The sequence below is a fragment of the Octopus sinensis genome, linkage group LG2 (genome assembly GCF_006345805.1).
Source record: "Octopus sinensis linkage group LG2, ASM634580v1, whole genome shotgun sequence".
In the NCBI taxonomy this organism is placed as follows: Eukaryota; Metazoa; Mollusca; class Cephalopoda; order Octopoda; family Octopodidae; genus Octopus; species Octopus sinensis.
Genome location: NC_042998.1, coordinates 9,240,693 through 9,265,692, shown reverse-complemented (window position 1 = coordinate 9,265,692; position 25,000 = coordinate 9,240,693). Strand labels below are relative to the sequence as shown.

The window sequence follows — 25,000 nt, the reverse complement described above, 5'->3', positions numbered from 1 at the left end:
TGACTTTCAGAAACATTTTTTCACGCTGAGAGTTGCTGAAGCATGGAACAAACTGTCGGCATCAGTTGTTAGTTGTCGGAGCACTGCATCCTTCAAAACTTCCATGCTTCCTGAGATTCGCCAACACTACACCTGATTTTCTCCCCTCCATACACACACAAGCATGTATCTGACTCATACACTGTTCACTTCCCAGACATTTGTACATTACTGCATATGCTTTATATGCCCTTTTGACAAGTTGTGGTGCACCTGAGCACTGTATACAATAGTTTCATTATTATTATTATCATTGCTTAGGATTTTTATATTTCTTGCTCCTGCCATCAATTTATCCTTTGAATTCTTTACGTACCATACCAGATTACGTAAAGTGTACTAGCCATCTCAATGTGGCTAGCCACTGGGGGTGGGTGTTACTGAAGCTTTTAGCCCCAGGAGATCATCGAGGCAAAAACCTCAAAACTATAGTCCGTATGTATCACTTAGGTTTTTCGAGAGGGGATGACCTCCCTTTGCGAATATCAGAAGGGCACAGAAAGTGTGTCTAAAGCCAGCTGGAGACGATGATCTCCTGGGGCTAAAAGCTTCAGTAACACCCACCCCCAGTGGCTAGCCACATTGAGATGGCTAGAACACTTTACATTGTTGAGCGGTTACTGTTTACATCTCGTTCGGAGATTTATTAATGCATACCAGATTATTTTTCTCAGAATTCACACACAATTTACAGCTAATGAAACCCCTTCCTCCTCTCTGTCACTTTTGGGGTGTAGAACCCTTTGAAGTGTCGTTATTTTCCTGGTCTTTTTGTCATGCTCCTAAAGTTCATCAGTTCTCCATTCTGCCACACCAGCTTGGAGCTGCAACTGCCCATGTGTTGACAGCTGGTATCCTATTCCTACCATTCAACTTTGCCATTAACACCAATTTCAGTCTTCATTTATATCCCTTTGATATCAGTTCTTTCATTTCCTTCTCTTTCATTTGGTCTGTTTCCAGGATGTCTAAGTACTTATTCCCATTGTCATCAGTTTCTTCCATAACTTGCCTGTCTGGTGATATAATTCCTTCCATCTTATCAATTCTATCTCTCTTCAGTAGTAGCAACCCACATTCCTTCCCTCTGTCCCTGCTGAATGTACAAACTGTCTGTCTGTCTGTCCATCATCATTATTATTATTCCTAAATGGTGAGCTGGCAGAATCATTAGCACACTGGGCAAAATGCTTAGTGGCATATTGTTTGTCTTTATGTTCTGGGTTCAAATTTCACTGAAGCTGACTTTACATTTCTTCCTTTTGTGGGGTCAATGAAATAATTACCAGTTGAGCACTGGGGGTAATGTAATTGATTAACTTCCTCCCTTAAAAAAATTTCAGTCCTTGTGACTATAGTAGAAAGAATTTTTATTATTATTAGGGGTGGTGAGCTGACAGAATTGTTACCACACTAGGAAGAGTGTTTAGCAGCATTTCATCTGTCTTTAAGTTCAATGGTCAAATTCCACTAGGGCCTTTCATCCTTTCAGGGTTGATGAAATAAGTACCAGTTATGCACTGGGGTCAATGTAATCAACTTATCCCCTCCCCCAAAATTGCTAGCCTTGTGCCAAAATTTGAAAGAATCTTAGCATATCAGGTGAAATGCTTAGCGGAATTTTTTCTGTCTTCACTATCTGAGTTCAAACTCTACCAAGGTCGACTTTGCCTTCAGAGTTGATGAAATAAGTACCAGTTTTGCACTGGGGTCAATGTAATCAACTAGCCTCCCACCCACCCAAATTTCAGGCCTTGTGCCTATGATAGAAAGGATTATTATTTTTTTCTTCTAATTTTTAAAGAAAATGATTTATTTCTTATTTGTGCTATTTATTGTCTTACACTATAGATACCAATTGGAAGCACTCCGTCGGTTCCGACGACGAAGGTTCCGGTTGATCCGATCAACGGAACAGCCTGCTTGTGAAATTAACGTGTAAGTGGCTGAGCACTCCACAGACACGTGTACCCTTAACGTAATTCTCGGAGATATTCAGCATGACACAGAGAGTGACAAGGCCGGCCCCTTGAAATACAGGTACAACAGAAACAGGAAGTAAGAGTGAGAGAGAGTTGTGGTGAAAGAGTACAGCAGGGATCACCACCATCCCCTGCCGGTGCATCGTGGAGCTTTTAGGTGTTTTCGCTCAATAAACACTCACAACGCCCGGTCTGGGAATCGAAACCGCGATCCTATGACCGCGAGTCTGCTGCCCTAACCACTGGGCCATTGCGCCTACACATAGATACCAATATCCTATTGAGCATTACGCATACTAACAGAGCACCCAATAATGTGAAAATTTATTTGTATAAAATTACTTTAGTACATATTAGAAGAAATATGTGGAAGCCTATTCTCACTTCATGATGCAAATAATGACTGCAGTTTTTTATATTTGCAAACTTCAACTGCAACAAAAGAAAAAATTTCATAATTTTTATTTACTTTTATGTTTTGTTGGTCTCTGTTCATGGATCATGTGCTTATAACCACATATAAACTAAGCAACTCAATGTCAGTTCTTTATTATATATGGGCAAAGGCATGACTATGTGGTAAGGAATTTGCTTCCTAACTACATGGTTCCTGGTTCAGTCCCACTGCGTGGCACTTTGGGCAAGTATCTTCTACTATAGCCTAGGGTTGACCAAAGCCTTGTGAGTGGATTTGGTGGACAAAAACTGAAAGAACCCTGTTGTGTGTGTGCATGTGTGCATATGTGTCTACGTTGTCCCCCACCACTACTTCACGACCAGTGTTGGTGTGTTTACATCCCCATAACTTTGCAGTTCAGTGAAAGAGTTCAATAGAATAAGTACTAGGCTTTAAAAAAAGAATGTATTGTGGTCGATTCAATTGACTAAAATTCTTCAAGGCAGTGCTGCAGTATGGCCACAGTCTGATGATTGAAACAAGATTAAAAAATAAAAGATGTGTGGGCAACCTGTTGTTATTTTTGTTGTTAGTACTTCATCTGCCCTGACCTAGCAAATATATGATCAGAGGTAGGACATTCATGACTATCTCACCATTTTTTTCTCCTGCATAACATATTCAGGACTACACAATCCAATATCTCCTTTATTATAATTTTTTTTTACCTAATAGTAGGAGTTGATTTGAAGGAAATTTTCATAGCAGATTATATGCCCTCCCTCACCACCATTATGTGTGTCTCTCCCTCCTACCCCTCCTCCTCACATGCTTTCACTGTGTGTTACCCCTCCACCACCACCAAGACAAGCAGCTAGCACCGCAGCTCATCACCCCCCCCCCCCATCTATCCTACGTTTTCCTCCTGTTTTTGAATCTGTCACTGCCTCAACCGGCTATCTCCTTCCAGTCCCCTCCCCCACTCGTGAAGTCCTACGTTTTATTTCCTACGAACGCATCAACCCTAGCTGTCATCGTTCCTCACCCCAACCCTCCCCACTGTGCTTCCCTATATTACCTGCACCCCCAAAAAGCACCATCCGAACGTGACCGATGCCAGCGCCGCCTTGGCTGGCTTCCGTGCCGCTGGCACGTTAAAAGCTCGAACCGATCAAGATCGATGCCAGACCCACCCTGGCACCAGTGCAGGTGGCACGTAAAAAGCACCCACTCCACTCGCGGAGTGGTTGGCGTTAGGAAGGGCATCCAGCCGTAGAAACTCTGCCAGATCAGACTGGAGCCTGGAGCAGCCCCTGGCTTCCCAGACCCCGGTCAAACCGTCCAACCCGTGCTAGCGCAGAAAACGGACGTTAAACGATGATGATGATGATGATTGATTTCCTGGCAGAGTCGTTAGCACGTTAAGTGAAATGCTTAGCAGTATTTCGTTTGCCGTTACGTTCTGAGTTCAAATTCCGCCGAGGTCGACTTTGCCTTTCATCCTTTTGGGGTCGATAAATTAAGTACCAGTTATGCACTGGGGTCAATGTAATCGACTTAATCCGTTTGTCTGTCCTTGTTTGTCCTCTCTATGTTTAGCCCCTTGTGGGCAATAAAGAAATAAGAGTGATTTCCTGTATCAAGACTTACTCATTAGCTCATGAATGAACCTATCGTCAAAAGGCACAAGGCCTGGAATTTTGTGGGGAAGAGATTAGTCAATTAAATTGACCTCAGTGCTCAATTGATACTTATTTTATTGTCCCCGAAAGGATGAAAGGTGAAGTTGATCACAGTGGAATTCGAACACAAGATGATACCATTCATATAGGAGCATTAAGATGGTGAGTTGGCAGAGTTGTTAGCCTACTGGACAAAATGCTTTGCAGCATTTCATCCGTCTTTACATTCTGAGTTCAAGTTCTGTCATGGTCAACTTTGCCCTTCATCCTTTCAGGATCAATGAAATAAGCAACAGCTGTATGTTGGGGTGGATATAATCGATTAGCCTCCTCACCCAAAATTTCAGTTTTGTGCTTATTGAAGAAAGGATTAACATAGGGGTATTAGCATAGCTAAGGCGGTGAGCTGGCAGAAACGTTAGCACGCTGGGCGAAATGCGTAGCCGTATTTCGTCTCCCGTTACGTTCTGAGTTCAAATTCCGCTGAGGTCGACTTTGCCTTTTATCCTTTCGGGGTCGATAAATTAAGTACCAGTTACGCACTGGGGTAAATGTAATCGACTTAATCCGTTTGTCTGACCTTGTTTGTCCCCTCTGTGTTTAGTTCCTTGTGGGTAGTAAAGAAATAGATAGGAGTATTAGCATAGCTGTGGAGGCACGTGGCTTAGTGGTTAGGGTATCAGCATCATGATCGTAAGATTGTGGTTTCAATTCCTGGACCGGGTGACACGTTGTGCTCTTGAGCAAAACACTTCATTTCACGTTGCTCCAGTCCACTCAGCTGGCAAAAATGAGTAACGCTGCGATAGACTGGCATCCAATCCAGCTGGGGAACACATCCCATTGAAACCGGGAAACCGGGCCCATGAGCCTAGCCATAGCTACAGGAAAACTAGCAGGCAGTCCACCCTGGGTAACATCTTTTGGGGGAAATACTTTTTATTTGTATTTTGTTTTGTTTTTCAGTGGAGGGGGCAGAACTTTAAAAGACTGTTCCCTTCCTTCCCATACTACACAAACCCTAGTTATACCACTGCATAAGAGTAAATGTTGTTGGAAGTGATGAGGAAAAAGCAGTTTATATAGGATGGGAAAAGATCAGAGAAGTGACGAGTCAATGTCAGTACACTCAAGGTATTAAAATGGAACGAGCTGTATTTCAACTTTTGCTGTAATAGAAGGACTGGTTGGAGCTGTTCATGAGAGGTTTGTCTGGATATTCTTATCTCAGACATTGTCAAAAGCTTTTCTGATACTGCAAGCAAACTACTCTGCTTTTGCTGAATTTTTTTTCAAATGCAAGGGATCTAGTTTTAATTTTCAGTTGGACCCTACTTCAATTACGTTACTAATGCCCTTAGAAAAGACATGATGTTATGAAGGTTGTTTTCTTTCCTGAATAAATTTGTGACTTCATACCTCTAGAGAAAAAAAAGACTGTTAATACTTATTTTATGGTGTGTGAATGTGTCTGGATATCCATAAATGTTTATGTGTGATTTAATTACATTGTGTATATGCATGAATATAACTTTGCTAATATCTAACGTTTATGTAAATATTTAAACGATTGATTAGATTTATATGTGTATTTGAGTTTGCTTTTAATAATTAGGTACATGAAATAGTGATATTTCTATAAGTAATAAATTAGACTGTAATGTAGTGGGAAATCAACAACTGAAAACTAACTCAAGTGACTCTTGTAACTGTTTGCCTTTAGCAGTGTTTCATTAACGAGCTACCAGCTAATTGATTGTTGCTAACAGAAGTGTGAGTACGACTATACATGCTGCTGTGTCTATATATTCTTTTTAATGTATTATTATATAGTTTTAAAGCCATAATTTTATAGAAGCATAAAATCTATATATATATAGGCGCAGGAGTGGCTGTGTGGTAAGTAGCTTGTTTACCAACCACATGGTTCCAGGTACAGTCCCACTGCATGGCACCTTGGGCAAGTGTCTTCTACTATAGCCTCGGGCCGACCAAAGCCTTGTGAGTGGATTTGGTAGATGGAAACTGAAAAGAAGCCCGTCGTATATATGTATATATATATATCTATGCATGTGTGTGTTTGTGTGTCCCCCTAGCATTGCTTGACAACCGATGCTGGTGTGTTTATGTCCCCGTTACTTAGCGGTTCGGCAAAAGAGACCAATAGAATAAGTACTGGGCTTACAAAAGAATAAGTCCCGGGGTCGAGTTGATCGATTAAGGGCGGTGCTCCAGCATGGCCGCAGTCAAATGACTGAAACAAGTAAAAGAGTATATATAAACGGCAAAATGTCTGCGTGCGTGTCCTTCCACAATTTTTCAGCTAGAGGGCTCGCACTTTCTATGGTCATTCAAAACATTTCCCCAGTCACCCCGCAAAGCCATTAAAAAATCGATAGAAGTGACTTTTTTGTGAATTTTCTATCCAAAACCCAATCAAAATGCCCGAAACTTGATACGCCAATTGAATGCCAGCTAGCTGTATGTGATTGGTTGGAGATTTGGACAGTACTCGCGTGTATGTGCACATGCACACAGCTGTATATGCATACACTAGCACAGTGGTTTTCAACCAGGGTTCCGCAGAACCTTAGGGTTCCGCCAGTACAGTCCAGGGGTTCCGCAAGAAGTTACAAAACTGCTAAAATCGGCAGTAATTTTTAATTCTCCTGTGCAGATATGTGTGCATAAGACTATTAAATTATTGCACAGGGGTTCCTCGAGCCAGTGGAATGCTTCCTTGGGGTTCCGCTCCTGCAAAAAGTTTGAAAAGCACTGCACTAGCACTATGACCCGCCGTTGCCGGGTCATAGTGCTAGTTGAGTATATTGTGATGATGTCCATACCTTTCAAGAACGGTATTACAAGTATAAATGAGAACTGTCTCTAACCAGCAATTGGAACTACCTTGCAAAATGAGCTCATTAACTGCTGGTCCCTTACTCTGTAGTAATCATTGTGTTTTTATTATTATTTAATTTGAGGCTGGGTTATACTGTTAGCCTTTTTATTCTCTTAGAGTTAAAGACAAGTACTTACAAATAGTTAATGCAACGTGTATTTAGTAGTCTGAGCGTTTGATTGGGAGTTGAAGAAGAACTGGCTGAGAAAGGTCTGGGGAAAGAAAAGTGCTTAGTGAGAAGTTTAATGTTTGGAACAACTAAATGAGCAACAAAACAGAATGGAATTAATTGGAGTTAATGTATAGAGTTAGTGAGTTTTGGGGACAAAGCTGGTGTAGCACAGTGGAAATAATAGAGAAATGTCACATCTTGATTTATGAAAAGTGTTCATGAATTAAAAAATGTTTATAAGCATTTTATTTAAAGTTAGCATATCTCTGTCTCTTTCCATCACTATTTTGGTTTATTGTTTTGTAGACATTCCTCGTTGCTATGGGTTTTGAATATTCGATAAATGGGGAAATTATCCATCTTAATACCCATTGTAGTTGAAGTTGAGAATTCTCTCCTCAGCCCTCACATTTTCAACTAAGGGGTTTTCTTAGAATTCTGGTTATCTCTTTTTATTCTCTGTGTTGATGACATATTCATGTAAGTTCTTACTATGTACCCCGAGAAAGACATTACAGTACACTGAACACTCTCCACAACTTCAGCACCACTTAACTGACATGCATGTCTTTCATAAAAAGGGACTTTCAATCTATCTTTCGACAAACAGGTGCAGGAGTGGCTGTGTGGTAAGTAGCTTGCTAACCAACCACATGGTTCCGGGTTCAGTCCCACTGCATGGCATCTTGGGCAAGTGTCTTCTGCTATAGCCCCGGGCCGACCAATGCCTTGTGAGTGGATTTGGTAGACGAAAACTGAAAGAAGCCTGTTGTGTATATATGTATATATATATATATATATATATATATATATATATATATATTTGTTGTATTTCGGAATGGTCATTTTGCCAGTTTAGCCAATAAAAACACATGCACTATATATTTGGTGTTATTTTGCTTCAGTGTTATTTGTTTTTTACATTAATCTTAATCTTATTTCGGCCAGAGTTCTTTCTGATGTGGTCACAGGAGTGTGATGAAAGAACTCTGGCCGAAATAAGCTTAAGATTAATGTAAAAAACAAATAACACCAAATATATAGTGTGTGTGTTTTTATTGGCTAAACTGGCAATATGACCATTCCGAAATATAACAATATCTGTTTCAACACACGACTTCACATAAAAAATCTTGCACAACAAATATTTAAACGTATATATATATATATATATATATATACATATATATATATATATAAGTATGTATGTGTGTGTATGTGTGTCTGTGTTTGTCCCCCTAGCATTGCTTGACAACCGATGCTGGTGTGTTTACGTCCCTGTCACTTAGCGGGTCTGCAAAAGAGACCGATATAATAAGTACTGGGCTTACAAACGAATAAGTCCCGGGGTCGATTTGCTTGGCTAAAGGCGGTGCTCCAGCATGGCCACAGTCAAATGACTGAAACAAGTAAAAAGAGTAAAAGAGAGAGTAAGAGTAAACATAAGACAACCTACTCGTATCTCAGATACGTAGCTATATCATGCTATTTGTTCCTTTAAAAATACTCTGACCTCGCTTGACAGTCACCTTTTAAATGTATTGACATTATCTATCTGTGGATATTCTCCAATCTCTCAAACCGAATTTAAGGCTCAATCCTGTATGCAGTGTCACTGAGACAGGAGGGAAAGATGTAAGCTGCATGTGCGAGAAGTGTTCTGATGCCTGAAAGTAAGGAACGGATGCAGAGTAGCAGAAAAATCTTGACAGATCAGAAATGTATTTCATTACTGCCCACAAGGGGCTAAACACAGAGGGGACAAACGGATTATGTCGATTACATCGACCCCAGGGCGTAACTGGTACTTAATTTATCGACCCCGAAAGGATGAAAGGCAAAGTCGACCTCGGCGGAATTTGAACTCAGAACGTAATGGCAGATGAAATACGGCTATGCATTTCGCCCGGCGTGCTAACGAGTCTGCCAGCTCGCCGACAGATCAGAAATGAAAATGGTTTGGTGGATGAGCAGAGTTTTACTGAGAAGGAGAAAGACAAATGAATTTTTGCAGTGAATGATGGGAATTGAACCAACGGTAGATGCTTTGTAAAAAAAATGGGATAAGATAGTTGAGTCGTGTGCTGAAGAAGGATGGAAGTGACTTGGTGGGAGGAGTGCTGGAAATGAATGTAAAGGGAAGTGGTGGACATCAAAGGCAGAGGAAGACAAAGCTGAAGATGATGGAAGAAATGAGAGACAGTAGAAAGTGAGGAACAAAGAGAATAAGGCAAAATGGAATGGATTATCATGGGGCTCAGAAGACTGTCCCTTGCTTTAGCAGGGAAAAATTATCATAAAATGTTTGTTGTTGTATTATGTCTTGGATACAGTTTCTGAGAATATGAGTTGAGCATGGCTGGAATATACTCTCTTTTACTCTCTTTTACTTGTTTCAGTCATTTGACTACGGCCATGCTGGATCACCGCCTTTAGTCGAGCAAATCGACCCCAGGACTTATTCTTTGTAAGCCCAGTACTTATTCTATCGGTCTCTTTTGCCGAACCGCTAAGTGACAGGGGCGTAAACACACCAGCATCAGTTGTCAAGTGATGTTGGGGGGACAAACACAGACACACAAACATATACACACACATACATATATATATATATACATATATACAACAGGCTTCTTTCAGTTTCCGTCTACCAAATCCACTCACAAGGCTTTGGTCGGCCTGAGGCTATTGTAGAAGACACTTGCCCAAAGTGCCACGCAGTGGGAATGAACCCAGAACCATGTGGTTGGTAAGCAAGCTACTTACCACACAGCCATAAGTTTATTTGATCAGGTTGACCTGAAATAAAACAAAAATAAAAGCTTGTTTTCTGGTCCTTTTCGGTAATCTTGCCAAACCATTTACACTTACATAATCTCTTGTGTAAAGAGCAGGACAGCAATATAAAAGAAAAAATCAAGAATGTATTCCATCCTACAAGAACTATCTATAAATTATACTGCAAAGAGTTTGCAACCATCTTGGAATATATACTATATAATTTCATCTAGTATTATGGCTTGAAATAATAGGCAAGAAAACCAATTTCAGGAACGCCATGTAAAATGCAATACTGTGAAAGTCAGTCTGTGGTTATTTCTAACTCTTGGATATCTTTATATATAAAAGAGAAGTTGTGTGTCTTTCTCCTACAATTTAGATTCCTAACTACTCCCACATTTTGCGGTGCAGTTTAACCAAAAGCGGGTATCTTATAGTCGTGATTCATATCGAGCCCATCTGGGTATTAGCTCGCGTCTACAATGAGTCTACGATTAAAAAAAAATTTACCATAATTTTTTTCCATTTTAATGCATTTTTTCGATATCATATAAGGGAAGTAACTCTCTAAAAATGTCTACGATGAGTCAACGATTTAAAAAAAAATTTACCATAATTTTTTTCCATTTTTAATGCATTTTTTTGCTATTTTTTTGGCTATAACTCTCTAAAAATGCTTATATAGTTATTTCCCTTACAAACCCGAGCAACGACTGGCGATGCTGCTAGTTTTGAATAAAAACAAATGAATGTAGTGACATTTAGTGCTGTTTTCCTTTTTAGAATGCTGAGTAATTTCAAAAAGACCGTACATTGCAGAATATCAAATTATCCTAAAATGTGTTTCTTATTCAGAATGAATGCACCACAACTACCTCCTATTGGCCAAGCCCATTATTCGCATTATCAAGGAATTTCCCAACTTGATACAATTGAAGGTCGCTTACAGCAGCAAGAGCGATTGTCAGAAGTCCTGATTAATCAAGCTTTGAAAATTAAGGAAGAAATCCTCCAAGAATTAAGAGATGGTTCTGGTGCAAAAGTGCAACCAGCTAAACTGATGCTTAAGGAACATATTGCCATGATAACAAATGTTGTCAACAGTTTGAATCATGATATACAGGTAATTGTTTTAATCACTAAAGTTTCGTTGACCTAATTTGCTTATATAAAACAACTTAATGGCCTTGGCCTGTGACATAAAAGAAAGTAACATGATATGAAGCATGTTTGCTTTAGTCTGTTATTCCAAAAAAAATGTTAATAACCAATAAAAAAGCACTCTGAAGATATGTGAAGTTCTCAATAAGGCATTGGTGAAGGACACTTGATGTTCAAAGAAATAAATCCTGATACATTTAAGTAGTTGCTATATTAACAGTAAACGGTAGCACAATTCATGCCTTAAAAGAGCTCTCTCTCTCTCTCATTCTCTGTCTGTCTGTCTGTCTCTCTCTTTCTCAAAATCCACAAAAATTCAGAAATACCTCTGCCCCCCTTTTTTTCTATTCCAGTTATGTATTCTCTGCAACATATAACTTTAGACCTTTCTTTCAGTTTTACTAATCTTTTATAAACAGGGAATCCATTAAAATAATCTTATAAACTGAACCAGAATTTTAGCACTTGATGATGTCACCAGGAAGCAAAACCATAGTACTGAAATTACTCTACTTATGAACAATATCCATCATCATCATCATCATCATCATCTACATCATGTTTTCCATGCTGTAATAGGTTGGATGGTTTGACAGGATCCTCTGAGCTACAGGGCTGCACCAAGCTTCAGTGTTGCTTTGGCATGGTTTCTATAGTTGGATGCCCTTCCTAATACCACTACCTTTCCTAATGCCATTTCTGAAAATTTATTTAAAGATAGGAGTGGCTGTGTGGTAAGTAGCTTGTTTACCAACCACATGGTTCCGGGTTCAGTCCCACTGTGTGGCACCTTGGGCAAGTGTCTTCTACTATAGCCTCGGGCCGACCAAAGCCTTGTGAGTGGATTTGGTAGACGGAACCTGAAAGAAGCCCATCGTATATATGTATATATATATATGCGTGTGTATGTTTGTGTGTCTGTGTTTGTCCTTCTAGCATTGCTTGACAACCGATGCTGGTGTGTTTATGTCCCCGTTACTTAGCGGTTCGGCAAAAGAGACCGATAGAATAAGTACTGGGCTTACAAAAGAATAAGTCCCGGGGTCGAGTTGCTCGATTAAAGGCAGTGCTCCAGCATGGCCGCAGTCAAATGACTGAAACAAGTAAAAGAGTAAAAGAGTAATCTAACTTTATCCTCTCCTTTCTTATGAACAACAAAAACTAAAACCATTACAAACTTCACAAATAATATCCCTGCCACCCACCTTAATTTGCCATGACCTATCATAACAGTTATACATTTATAACATGGCCTAATTAATGTCCCAACAATTAGGTTTCGTCTTCCAATCAATAAATTACCTCAATCCTGAATAGCTACTGACTTTTGACAAGCCCCAAGTGTAGGTCACATTAAAATAATACTCACATACTCCTGGAATGGTACAGCTTCTCCCCACCCAAACATTCAAGATTGCATCCCAAAATGACCATCTGGCCAACCATTCTGTTGTGTTCTTTCTCTGACTCTTCTACCATTACTACAACAGGGTGTAATTTCATTGCTCAACCTCTCTCTTTTATTATTCCTTGCATCCTGTCTCACAAATCTATCTTAAACAATTTGCTTATCCCTAAAATTGCGATTCCCTAGAAGTTCCTCTTTGACAAATTTTTCCCCACAGACATCAAGATGAACATCAATAGCATCAACTTCATCTGTCTGGAAAGGCACGTAGAAAGTGTAGGATGTAACCTGTCTCTTACTAAATAATAAAATAAATCTTTTACGTAGGTCCTATAAACTTCACTTAGTTAAATTTTTGTGATAAATTCTGGATTTTGTCTTCTCTTCCAAATTATATTTCTACCCAGAATATCTTTTAACCCATATCAAAACCAAGATGTATTTTCCTCAAAGCTCACATATCTGATATTGTATATAAACAGGCGCAGGAGTGGCTGTGTGACCTTGGTCAAGTGTCTTCTACTATAGCCTCGGGCCGACCAAAGCCTTGTGAGTGGATTTGGTAGACGGAAACTGAAAGAAGCCCGTCATATATATGTATATATATGCGTGTGTGTGTTTGTGTGTTTGTGTGTTTGTGTTTGTCCCCTTAGTAAAATGCTGGTGTGTTTATGTCCCCATTACTTAGCGGTTTGGCAAAAGAGACCGCTAGAATAAGTACTGGGCTTACAAACGAATAAGTCCCAGGGTCGAGTTGCTCGATTAAAGGCGGTGCTCCAGCATGGCCGCAGTCAAATGACTGAAACAAGTAAAAGAGTAAAAGAGTATATACATCTTGTAAAAAATCACAACATGAAAGACAAGCTAACATTCACTAAAATTATTAAACTATTTGCCCACTGTTGAATTTCATATTCTTTTTATCAGATGTTCCTTTGAACGGTTATCATTTAGTAGTTAGAAATTCTAGATTGAAATTCTAGAAGAGGGAACATCTGAGTAACAAGAGTTGGTCAAAAGTTTTTACATGGACTCTAGATACTGAGAAACTTTAAAAATTGACAAACTTACATTAAAGTTGGAATACTGTTAGCTCAGACTAATTTTTAGTAACTTTAATCTCAAATCCTTTTAGTTTGTAAAAGGAGCTAAAAGTGGTAGAAAAGCATTAGAAATATGTATCATAATTTACATTGAATATAACCTTTACTAGTTCATCATCGGTCAGCTCTTATTAATTTCCAGTATTTTTCAGTCAATTTCTTAGTGTCCATCTTCATTATATCTCTGTATCCTCTCATAGTTCTTGATCTGATATTCTCAGTTTCATTCCTTATCACAGTTTTAGCTTTTCCTAACACAAATTATCATTTGTTTCCACATCTCTCCAGCTATTCCAAATTAGTCCAGTCTTTCCAGCAGATACATGCAGATGATTATTTCCTATTTAAAACAAATGATAAGGTAGTGGGGAGGGGGGGGCTCCAAAAGGGGAGTCAGGGAGTAACGTCCCTGCCTTCCTGAGCTAGTTTGGTCTTGGGACCACTCATGTCTAGAAACTGAGGTTGGAGGTAAGCAAGGGCATGCTCCCCATAGAAAATCCAGCTCCAAAAAAAGCCTCATGATAGCAAAGGAGAATGGGCACCAGCCAGCCCAAAAGTTGGGGTGGGCTTCATCTGGCTACCTTGGTTGCTATGGCATTGAGGTAGATCTGGCCACTCCCGTTAAAGGGGACAAAACCCGGATTTAAAACACAGGATGATGATGATGATGATAAGCAAACTGACTCCAATTTCTGACACAGAAGAGACTCAAGTTGTTTCTTCCACATTTTTCTTTAACCAATCAAACAACATCAACGACTTTTCTAAAATTTCTTTTCTAACATCTATTATTTAAACATAAGCATTTCACTCTTCTGACATGCTTCTAATCTTAATACAGTTGAAAAATTCTTTATCTAAAATTTCAGAATCTGAAGACCTCCAAAATTCGGAAGTTTTTTGAAGCAATCGGGAGGCAATCATTACTTCTACATTACTCTATCAATAAAAATGCTTACCTTTTCTCAGTTTTCATTTTATTTACCTATAATCATGCTCAATGCTTTGTTTTATATGTTACTTAAAACCTAATATCAGTATAGTAAATCCATGCAAATAATGTATGTGTACCTTTTAATCTTTTCTACTATCAGCACAAAACCAGAAATTTGTCGGGGAGGGGTTAGTTGATGAAATCAACACCAGTATTTAACTGGTACTTGTTTTATTCACTTCAAAATGATGAAAGGCAGTTGTCCATGGCAGAATTTGAACTCAAAATGTAAAGATGGACAAAGCACCTCTAAGAATTTTGTCTGGCATGCCAACAATTCTGCCAGCTCACTGCCCTCTGTAATCTTTTAATTAAAACATGACATGGTAGGTGGAGACTGATATCTTTTTTTTTTTTTATGGTATTATGTATAAATAAATTTATCAAAAAATTATATAAAACTATATTCAGGGCTTATGTATAAACTATATTATGAAATGCAAATGGATATTGTGTTTAGAGTTGGGTTCCATCCTGAAGCTGTCCCATTTTATAGTTGCAAATATATATTTCTTTACTGCTCACAAGGGGCTAAACACAGAGGGGACAAACAAGGACAGACGAAGGGATTGAGTCGATTATATCGCCCCCAGTGCGGAACTGGTACTTTATTTATCGACCCCGAAAGGATGAAAGGCAAAGTTGACCTCGGCGGAATTTGAACTCAGAACGTAACGACAGACGAAATACCGCTAAGTATTTCGCCCGGCGTGCTAATGTGTCTGCCAGCTCGCCATATTAGTTGCAAATATAAAAATACTTTGAAATCCAAAAACATCTGAAATCTGCAACATTTTCAGTCCCAGGAATGTGAGATAAAGTATTCTCAACTGTAGTATAGCACAGTTATTGTGTTTGTAAACAAGTATACCAGAAATGGTGACTAGAGAATTAGAAAAGTACATCTGTTATTACAATAAAGGAACAGTCAAGTTCATAGCAAGAAGACTAATTCTATGTCTTGTTAGTTCTCTGCTGAGTGTGAATAGAAGTGTTGTTCATTGGTTGAACTGGTAGAGCACCGACCTAAACACCCTGCAGATCTTAGTTATGTTCCTTTAGGTTTTGAGTTCAAATCATCCTAAGGTCAGTTTTGCTGTTCATCCCTCTGGGGATGAGAATATAAAGAACAAGTCAAGTACTGGAGTTGATGTGATCAAATATAGTCCTATCCTAAATTTGTAGTCTTGGACCTAGATAAGAAATCACTATTTGTTTCACATAGGCGCAGGAGTGGCTGTGTGGTAAGTAGCTTGCTAACCAACCACATGGTTCTGGGTTCAGTCCCACTGCGTGGCATCTTGGGCAAGTGTCTTCTGCTATAGCCCCGGGCCGACCAATGCCTTGTGAGTGGATCTGGTAGATGGAAACTGAAAGAAGCCTGTCGTATATATGTATGTATATATATGTGTGTGTGTGTGCGTGTGTTTGTGTGTCTGCGTTTGTCCCCCTAGCATTACTTGACAACCGATGCTGGTGTGTTTACGTCCCCGTTACTTAGCAGTTCGGCAAAAGAGACCGATAGAATAAGTACTGGGCTTACAAAGAATAAGTCCCGGGGTCGATTTGCTCGACTAAAGGCGGTGCTCCAGCATGGCCACAGTCAAATGACTGAAACAAGTAAAAGAGTAATGAGTATTCACCTTGTGCATGTGTGATTAATAACTATGCTATACTACGGTCGAGAATACTTTGTTTTGCATCCCTGGGACTGAAATTGTTGCAGATTTTAGATGTATTTGGCTGTGCGATTAAGGATCTTGCTTCCCAGCCATCTGGTCTTGGGTTCAGTCCTCTTGTACAGCACCATGTGAAAATAACTTTTACTATACTCTTAGGCCAACCAAAACCTTGTGAGAGGAAATTGTAGATGGAAACTGGAAGAAGCTTATCACACACACTCACACACACACACACACAAATATATATGTATGTATAAGTTGTGTGGTAAGAAGCTTGCTTCCCAACCACATGGTTCCAAGGTCAAACCTTTGACTTTCATCCCTTTGATGAAATAAAGTACCAGTCAAGTACTGGAGATTGATGTAATTGACATTTGATATCTCCTCAAAATTGCAGGGATTGGACCCTACAATGGATCAACATCCTGTTCAGGAAGAATGTTGTGATTTTGGTGTCTTATATGCCATGAAAATTGAGTAAGTGGCATATGAGTTGAAGGCCTCGTGAAAAAAAAATGTAATTTAATGCAGGAAAATAATTACGCAGTGAATTAAAAATGAACAAAACAATTTCAGGCACAAGACTACAAATTTAAGGTAGGACTATAGTTGATCACATCAATTCCAGCACTTGACTTGTTCTTTATATTATCATCCCCAGAGGAATGAATAGCAACACTGACCTTAGGATGATTTGAACTCAAAACCTAAAGGAACATAGCTTAAAATATTAGGTTTATAAGCCCTAACATTCACTCTATAATTGCCCATGGGCATATAGCGTAATGGTTAAAAGCACGGGCTACTAAGCCCAAGATTGTGAGCTCAATTCCAGGCAGTGCCTTGGATAAATAATAATAATAATAATAATAATAATAACAATATTATCAACAGAACAATAAATACCTAAGGAATGAGAACCCAGGGTTTGGCTCAAAATTCTACCAGAACGCCTGATGAAGAAGGCTGGAGAGTAAATCAGCCGAAACTTTGTGGTAACAACAAACAAGATGAGGACACATATTCGTCCAAAGTAAATAATTTAAACAATATTAGTCAATGACTAATATTGTAATTATTTTAACCAACATGGGAGACAACTCTGAACATATTTTGGTATTATTGTGATTTCATCAGCCAAGTGTAGACTTCGTCATACTAATTTTAACAAGCATGGGAGACAACTCTAGTTACGTTTTGGTACTATTGTGATTTCGTCAGCTAAGTATAGACTTCATTATACTTGCCAAAGTAGTGATGAGCAGATAACGAAATAAATTTACAAGATCGACTGTGTGTGAATTGACATCTCCTTCATGAGACGGGAAGGAGATTAACAAAGTGGAATTGTATCTGTTGCTACATTGAAGGTTGAGCAACTAAACAGAAGTAGTATAAATGTATTAGATGAAGCAGTTTAAATTAATGACGCAGGGTCTTTTTACTGAGTGTATTCTTCATAAATGATGTTTGAACCAAGCAGGGAACTGAAACCAGGTCATTGTTAGAGTGCTTGAAGATATTCTTTATTGTCTTAAGCCTTTAAGGTCAATATAAATAGTTGATACTTTGAGAGAGAGAAAGAGAGAGAGAGAGAGAGAGAGAGTGTGTGTGTGTGTGTGTGTGTGCTTGTGTGCGTGTGTGTAAAAGTTATAAGAAAGAAAGAAAGAGAGGAGAAATTAGGCATGTGTAATTGTTTCCATGACACCAATGAGTTACAACCCCAAATATTTACCACATGTTCTGAAACAAATACAAAAAAATATGTATACATACACACACACACACATATATCTGTATCTATCTGTCTATATATATGTGTGTGTGTGTGTGTGTGTGTGTACATATGTTTGTGCGTGTGTGTGTATGTGTATATATATATATATACACACATACATAAATATATATATATATATATATATATATAATATATATATATATATGAGGGAATACCCAAAGAAACTAGAAGTTTGCAAGATCATTTTATTCACTTAGCTTTACATGTTTACTCTTTTATTGCCTTCGGAGTATTCTCCATGTGAAGCAATGCATCGGTCCAGATGTATTTTCCACTGTTGGAAGCAGTGCTGGAACTCTTGCAAAGTGATGCCTTTTAACACCTCCGTCATTTTTTCGTCACCACTTTTACATCTGCAAATTCCATAGCACCAGGTTTTATAACCAGTGTTGACCTTCGAAAAAAAGGTCTGGATCAAATTCCCACCGTTCTTTCAGTTCATGACATGGATTCATTTGTGACTGCTTTTGATCTTCCGTGAGCAAACGAAGCACAAATTTTGCTGCAACTCTTTGCATTCACAATTCCTCACTCAAAACTCATTGGCAGGAGCTCCAGGACACACCAGTCCTATCAACAAGTTCATTGATTGTTTGGTGATGGTCCTCCAAGATCAGTTACTCTTTACTCTTTTACTTGTTTCAGTCATTTGACTGCAGCCATGCTGGAGCACCGCCTTTAATTGAGCAACTCGACCCTGGGACTTATTCTTTTGTAAGCCCAGTACTAATTCTATCGGTCTCTTTTGCCGAACCGCTAAGTAACGGGGACATAAACACACCAGCATCGGTTGTCAAGCAATGCTTGGGGGACAAACACAGGCACACAAACACACACACACACACACACATATATATATATATATATACGACAGGCTTCTTTTCAGTTTCCGTCTACCAAATCCACTCACAAGGCTTTGGTCGGCTCGAGGCTATAGTAGAAGACACTTGCCCAAGGTGCCATGCAGTGGGACTGAACCCGGAACCATGTGGTTGGTAAACAAGCTACTTACCACACCATGATGTTTTCATTTGTTTGGGAGGTTAACAGATACCCTGAACAAGGTGAGTCTTCAAGCGACAAAAGTCCATTCCTAAAGCGTGTAAACTTGTGTTTTGCTCATGGCAGTGTCCTTGTAAGCTGTTAGAGAAGCAAAAGTCGGTGGGCGCTTTCATCTTCTCCCATCCTTATCATCTTTGTATCATTACCATTCATCTCATTAACGTTCGTGTCCAGCCCACAAGTTTCCTTACTCTGTGTACTTCCCCCATGGCAAATTTAATAAAATATAGAAGCATGGCAACTGTTTTAACCACCGTTTTCCCCAGCAGTGAACAGAATTTCACAGAAGCATGCTGGAGAAGCACTGCAAAACAAAGATGCACCACATGGCAGTAGGACTACACTTGATGCCACTGGTCAGCATACTAATGTTTTTAGGTCATATAAAGTGGCTTCTAGCAGTGGAGGCCTGAACAGCAACAGGCTTGTCCCACAGAGAACGTTTCCAGTTACTTTGGGGTACCCCCTCATCATCATCATCATCATCATTTAACGTCTGCTTTCCATGCTAGCACGGGTTGCACGATTTGACTGAGAACTGGCAAACCAGATGGCTGCACCAAGCTCCAATCTTGATCTGGCAGAGTTTCTACAGCTGGATGCCCTTCCTAACTCCAATCGCTCCGAGAGTGTAGTGGGTGCTTTTTACGTGCCACCGGCACGAGGGCCAGTCAGGTAGTACTGGCAATGACCTCACTCGAATGTTTTTACATGTGCCAGTAAGGCGACGCTGGTAATGATCACGCTCGAATGGTGCCTTTTATGTGCCACGGGCACGGAAGCTAGTTAGCCGTATATATATATATAAAGAGTGAGAGACAAAGAGAATATAAAGTAATATAATTATATATCTGTATGTGTCTGTTTATGTCTGTGTTTATGCCTGGCTTTACATTCACCAGTGTAAAGTGGTGCATTGCACTGTGTCCCAATATGTTAATATATAACATACTCGGTGTATAGGGCTGATTCAAATAAGTACTGGATTCTATATGACTGGCTAAAAACTCTCTTCAAGAGATTTTAGTCAATCATATAGATTTTGGCTGCAGTCTAGTAACTGAAACCAGTAAAAGAATCAAAGAATTTATCTGAAACTCTGGTATCTTTAATATCTATGTTTTGAAGCAGGTTAAAGAGTATAGCGAAATGGTTTTATGTTTAGCAATCTCTATAGCTTTTTGTTTTAACATTCTGCATACTCTTATTTATTTTCTCATGAAAATTTTGCTACTTTGTCTTTTGGGAGTTAAAGTGTTTCTCTGGCATTTGGTATTAGATGTTTTTTTGTTTTCCTTTCATTTATTTAAGACACTTACAGTGATAGATAAAATCTGAACGCTTTCATTAAGATTTGCTCGGTTAAAAAAAGAAATATAAAAAGAACTGTAGAAAGACTACAGCTGTTCAAACAGTGTTGACTGTAACAGACACAAGGAAATTTCCTTTAAACAGCAACAGAAAAGATGTGACTGAAACAAAGATCACAAATATTATGGCATGGTAGTTAAATTTCCTTTCAGCACACCTGATGTAATTCATCATCAAAATCAGATAAATTTTGTTCGTGTGTGTGCGAATATATTTGTATATCCATCTATGTAATATATGTGTGTGTGTGTGTGTGTGTGCGTGAATATATTTGTATATCCATCTATGTAATATATGTGTGTGTGTGTGTGTGTGTGTGTGTGTGTGAGTGAACATATTTGTATATCCATCTATGTAATATATGTATGTGTGCATGTCTTTTTATCATTTTACTAATGCTTTTCTGTACTGGCATGGGTTGGATAGGTATTTCTAAGGTGATGAATAAAATACAACTAGATGCCCTTCCTGTGACCAGCACTTATGTTGTTTTTCACTACACATAATGAAATGGTGCAACTATTCTATTAGGAATACACACACAAACACACACACATACATTCATCATCATCATCATCGTTTAACGTCCGCTTTCCATGCTAGCATGGGTTGGACGAGTTTGACTGAGGGTTGGCGAGCCAGATGGCTGCACCAGGCTCCAATCTTGATCTGGCAGAGTTCTACGGCTGGATGCCTTTCCTAACACCAACCACTCTGAGAATGTAGTGGGTGCTTTTACATGCCACCGGCATGGGTGCCAGTCAGGCGGTACTGGCAACGGCCACGCTCTAATGGTGTTTTTATGTGCCACCTGCACAGGAGCCAGTCCAGCAGCACTGGCAATGACCTCGCTTGAATGTTTTACACACACATATTGGAACAGTGGATCTCGATGCACATGAAGCTATAAATTATAGCATGTAAAAAATAGTAAAAAGTAGAAAGCCTGCTATGTTTACAGGAGATGTGATGTGAGTTTGTAGCTCGTGAAGCAGTATTCAACTTTTTCTAACCAAAAGTATTTTTCACTTCTTCAATTCAACATTTATATGCTATTATTTATAACTTTATGAGCTTCAAGATCCACTGTTCAGATGAAGAAAAGAAAAAAAAAAAAAGAATCATTTCATATTCTCTGGTAAGTTTTAAAATTCTTTTGACATCAGCAATACAATACAAGGTGGGCCAAAATCATGCGTAAAGCAAATTCAGTATGTTCTGGAATTGTGAAAATCGTGCTTCAGTTTTTCTAAAGTGACTGAAATAACGATGAATACACATGTGCTCGTACATGATAAACAGAATGAATAATGATAATAATGTAATATAAATAGAATGTCAACTGTTTTGGTGCATGACTTTTGGCTCACCCTGTACATGTGTGTGTGTGTGTATACATGCATGTTTGAAAATACACACACACACAAATGTTGTTTGTTGTAACCATATTTAGAAAACAAGGTAAAAATAGTCAAGAAAATGCTCTGCATGATAACCAAGATACACAACAATGTCATGTCTTTTATGGTATTCAATTTCTAGAGCAGTGGTTTTCAACCAGGGTTCCGCGGAACCTTAGGGTTCCACCACTACAGTCTAGGGGTTCCGCAAGAAGTTACAAAACTGCTAAAATCGGCAGTAATTTTTAATTCTCCTGTGCAGATATGTGTGCATAAGACTATTAAATTATTGCACAGGGGTTCCTCAAGCCAGTGGAATGTTTCCTTGGGGTTCCGCTCCAGCAAAAAGTTTGAAAAGCACTGTTCTAGAGTGTCACTTATAATAACTTAGCTAGAAACAATCAGATACGGTCAGACTATTATCCACCAACAATAGCTATTACAAGCCAACGTGGGTGGGTGGGTGTGTCAACATGGTCACACGACTTGCTAGAACTAGCAGCCAAATTTCCTTAAAAGTCGCAATGAAAAAAAAAGGAGGATACATTTGGATAATGTAGTATCAGATATACTATACTTTTTTTTTATCTTATGTTCGCACCATCAGAACTGATCTGGGGGTTAAATAACATCAGTAGCAATTATGACAAAAGCCAACAGCAACAATATACCCTTTCTTTAATTCATATAATTCTTCCTCACCATCTCTCCACTGTGATAAATATTTATATCAGCATAATGCTTTCATGCTATTTATATTTCACCTAGCTTCCTGTTGGCAGTCATCCCACACAACCTTCAGTGACATTCAAATTTTGATAATTTTTTTCCTGTTTTTACGACTTGCTGGTCTAGTTAAGTTATTTTGTACTTCACAGTACTCATTGTGACAGCTTTTGGCAGCTTGCTTGTTGACACTGTATTGGAACCACTTGAATCATGATTAAACAGATAATAATTTATAATGAGCTTTTTCAGCGAGAGGAAACCTGGTGCAAATTCTGTCAAATGGATTAAGTTTTATCTCAGTCATTGACTCATTTGTATCAAAGCCAGTCTCTCTGCCCAACCCTTGCATTCCAAACATCTTTCTGAAGAAACTCTCCCATACTGCCTTCAGCCCACATCCTACAGTTGCAATGAAATATTGTCTGTCTCAGATTTTAAATGTGTCCCCAGCTTTAAAAAAAAAAAATGTGTCTTTAATAAACTGCTTAGCAACTTGTCTAAACAGTTGCTGTAAATATTTAGGAAAAAAAAAAAAGAAAGACTAAAATTTTTAAAAAGTTATAAATTTCTTTCTCGCAATACTAAAGTCTAAACCAGGTTATTTTTCAAACTAGTTTTGTTATGCTTTATTATATTGTATTTGTTTCTTTGTTTTGGTCATTCATACAGTTCAAAGAACATTAAAGAATTCGTGTGGGAGTTCAGCTGGTTTAGCTGTTTTCATATTTTATTACCAGACTTTGTTTTAGTAATGAAGCAATATTTCATATAACTGCCAATTACAGATAAAATCGTTCTTTTATTCTGTTTGTGTGCAATAAACAGGGTATGTCTATATCACTTAATCTAGAAATTTTTCTTTTGATAATTATTCAATATTAATAACTTTTTATGAAATGAGGTTTTTCTTCATTAGAATTGGATAATATATAAATGAAAATGAAAGTTCTAGAAAGATTTTATGGTGCTACTATAGTATGATATCTACCTTGTTATTTGTGATCTACTGTAAATGACAATACACTCTACCAAACAACCCACTTACGGCCTTCAGCAATTAATTCTAGCCCATTTAGTTACTCTTTACTCTTTTACTTGTTTCAGTCATTTGACTGCAGCCATGCTGGAGCACCACCTTTAGTAGAGCAAATCGACCCCGGGACTTATTCTTTGTAAGCCCAGTACTTATTCTATCGGTCTCTTTTGCCGAACCGCTAAGTGACGGGGTCGTAAACACACCAGCATCGGTTGACAAGCAATGCTAGGGAGACAAACACGGACACACAAACACATACACACACATACATATATATATATATATATACATATATACGACAGGCTTCTTTCAGTTTCCGTCTACCAAATCCACTCACAAGGCATTGGTTGGCCCAGGGCTATAGCAGAAGACACTTGCCCAAGATGCCACGCAGTGGGACTGAACCTGGAACCATGTGGTTGGTTAGCAAGCTACTTACCACACAGCCACTCCTGCGCCTTGTTCACACTAGCACCATACTGGCCAGAGATTTTTACAAAATAATCTCGAGTGAAGATGAAGTGGTGTCCTATTTGAGAGAGCACAATCTTATTGACCAGGTAGGAAATGTACATCATCATCATCACCACCACCACCACCACCACCACCACCACCACCACCACCACCACCACCATCATCATCACCACCACCACCACCACCACCACCACCACACCACCACCACCATCATCATCACCACCACCACCACCACCACCACCACCACCACCATCATCATCATCATCGTTTAACGTCCGCTTTCCATGCTAGCATGGGTTGGACGATTTGACTAAGATCTGGCGAACCAGGCTCCAGTCTGATCTGGCAGAGTTTCTACAGCTGGATGCCCTTCCTAACGCCAACCACTCCGAGAGAGTAGTGGGTGCTTTTACGTGCCACAGGCACGAGGGCCAGTTTGGTGGTACTGGCAATGGCCATGCTCAAATGGTGCTTTTTTATGTGCCACCTGCACAGGAGCCAGTCCTGCGGCACTGGCAACAGCCTCGCTCAAATGTTTTTTTTTCACATGCTACCAGCACATCCTTGTCATAAATGCAGAACACAAATGCAAGAAAAAAAAAAGAGGAATAGAACAGTTGATAGATATCAACAGTTAGTAGATATCATACTATAGTAGAAAATTAATAGTAGACATCATACTATAGTAGAAATGGAAGGTCGAGATTTTACCATAGTAGCACTGATTTTATTCTGAGGAGAAAGATTGGAAAAATTACCTTTCTTGCCCCGATCTAGACAACAAGGCCCAATGGAATTGATAAGGGAAATAGAGACAAGTTTTACCA

General features: G+C 39.0%; 1 protein-coding gene and 1 long non-coding RNA gene across 2 annotated transcripts in view; one reads left to right on the top strand and one right to left on the bottom strand.

The window, feature by feature from the left end:
- Window positions 1-25,000, top strand: part of LOC115232377 (protein FAM81A-like) — a 170,187-nt gene that overhangs the window by 23,820 nt on the left and 121,367 nt on the right. Inside the window, exon 2 of the mRNA XM_036511460.1 lies at window positions 10,811-11,078. Within this exon, the coding sequence (XP_036367353.1) occupies window positions 10,811-11,078 (268 nt within the window). The remainder of the gene's footprint in view (window positions 1-10,810; window positions 11,079-25,000) is intronic.
- LOC118767209 overlaps window positions 22,536-25,000 on the bottom strand; it is a 16,967-nt gene continuing 14,502 nt past the window's right edge. The window contains exon 4 of the long non-coding RNA XR_005003114.1: window positions 22,536-22,548. This is a non-coding gene — a long non-coding RNA (uncharacterized LOC118767209). The remainder of the gene's footprint in view (window positions 22,549-25,000) is intronic.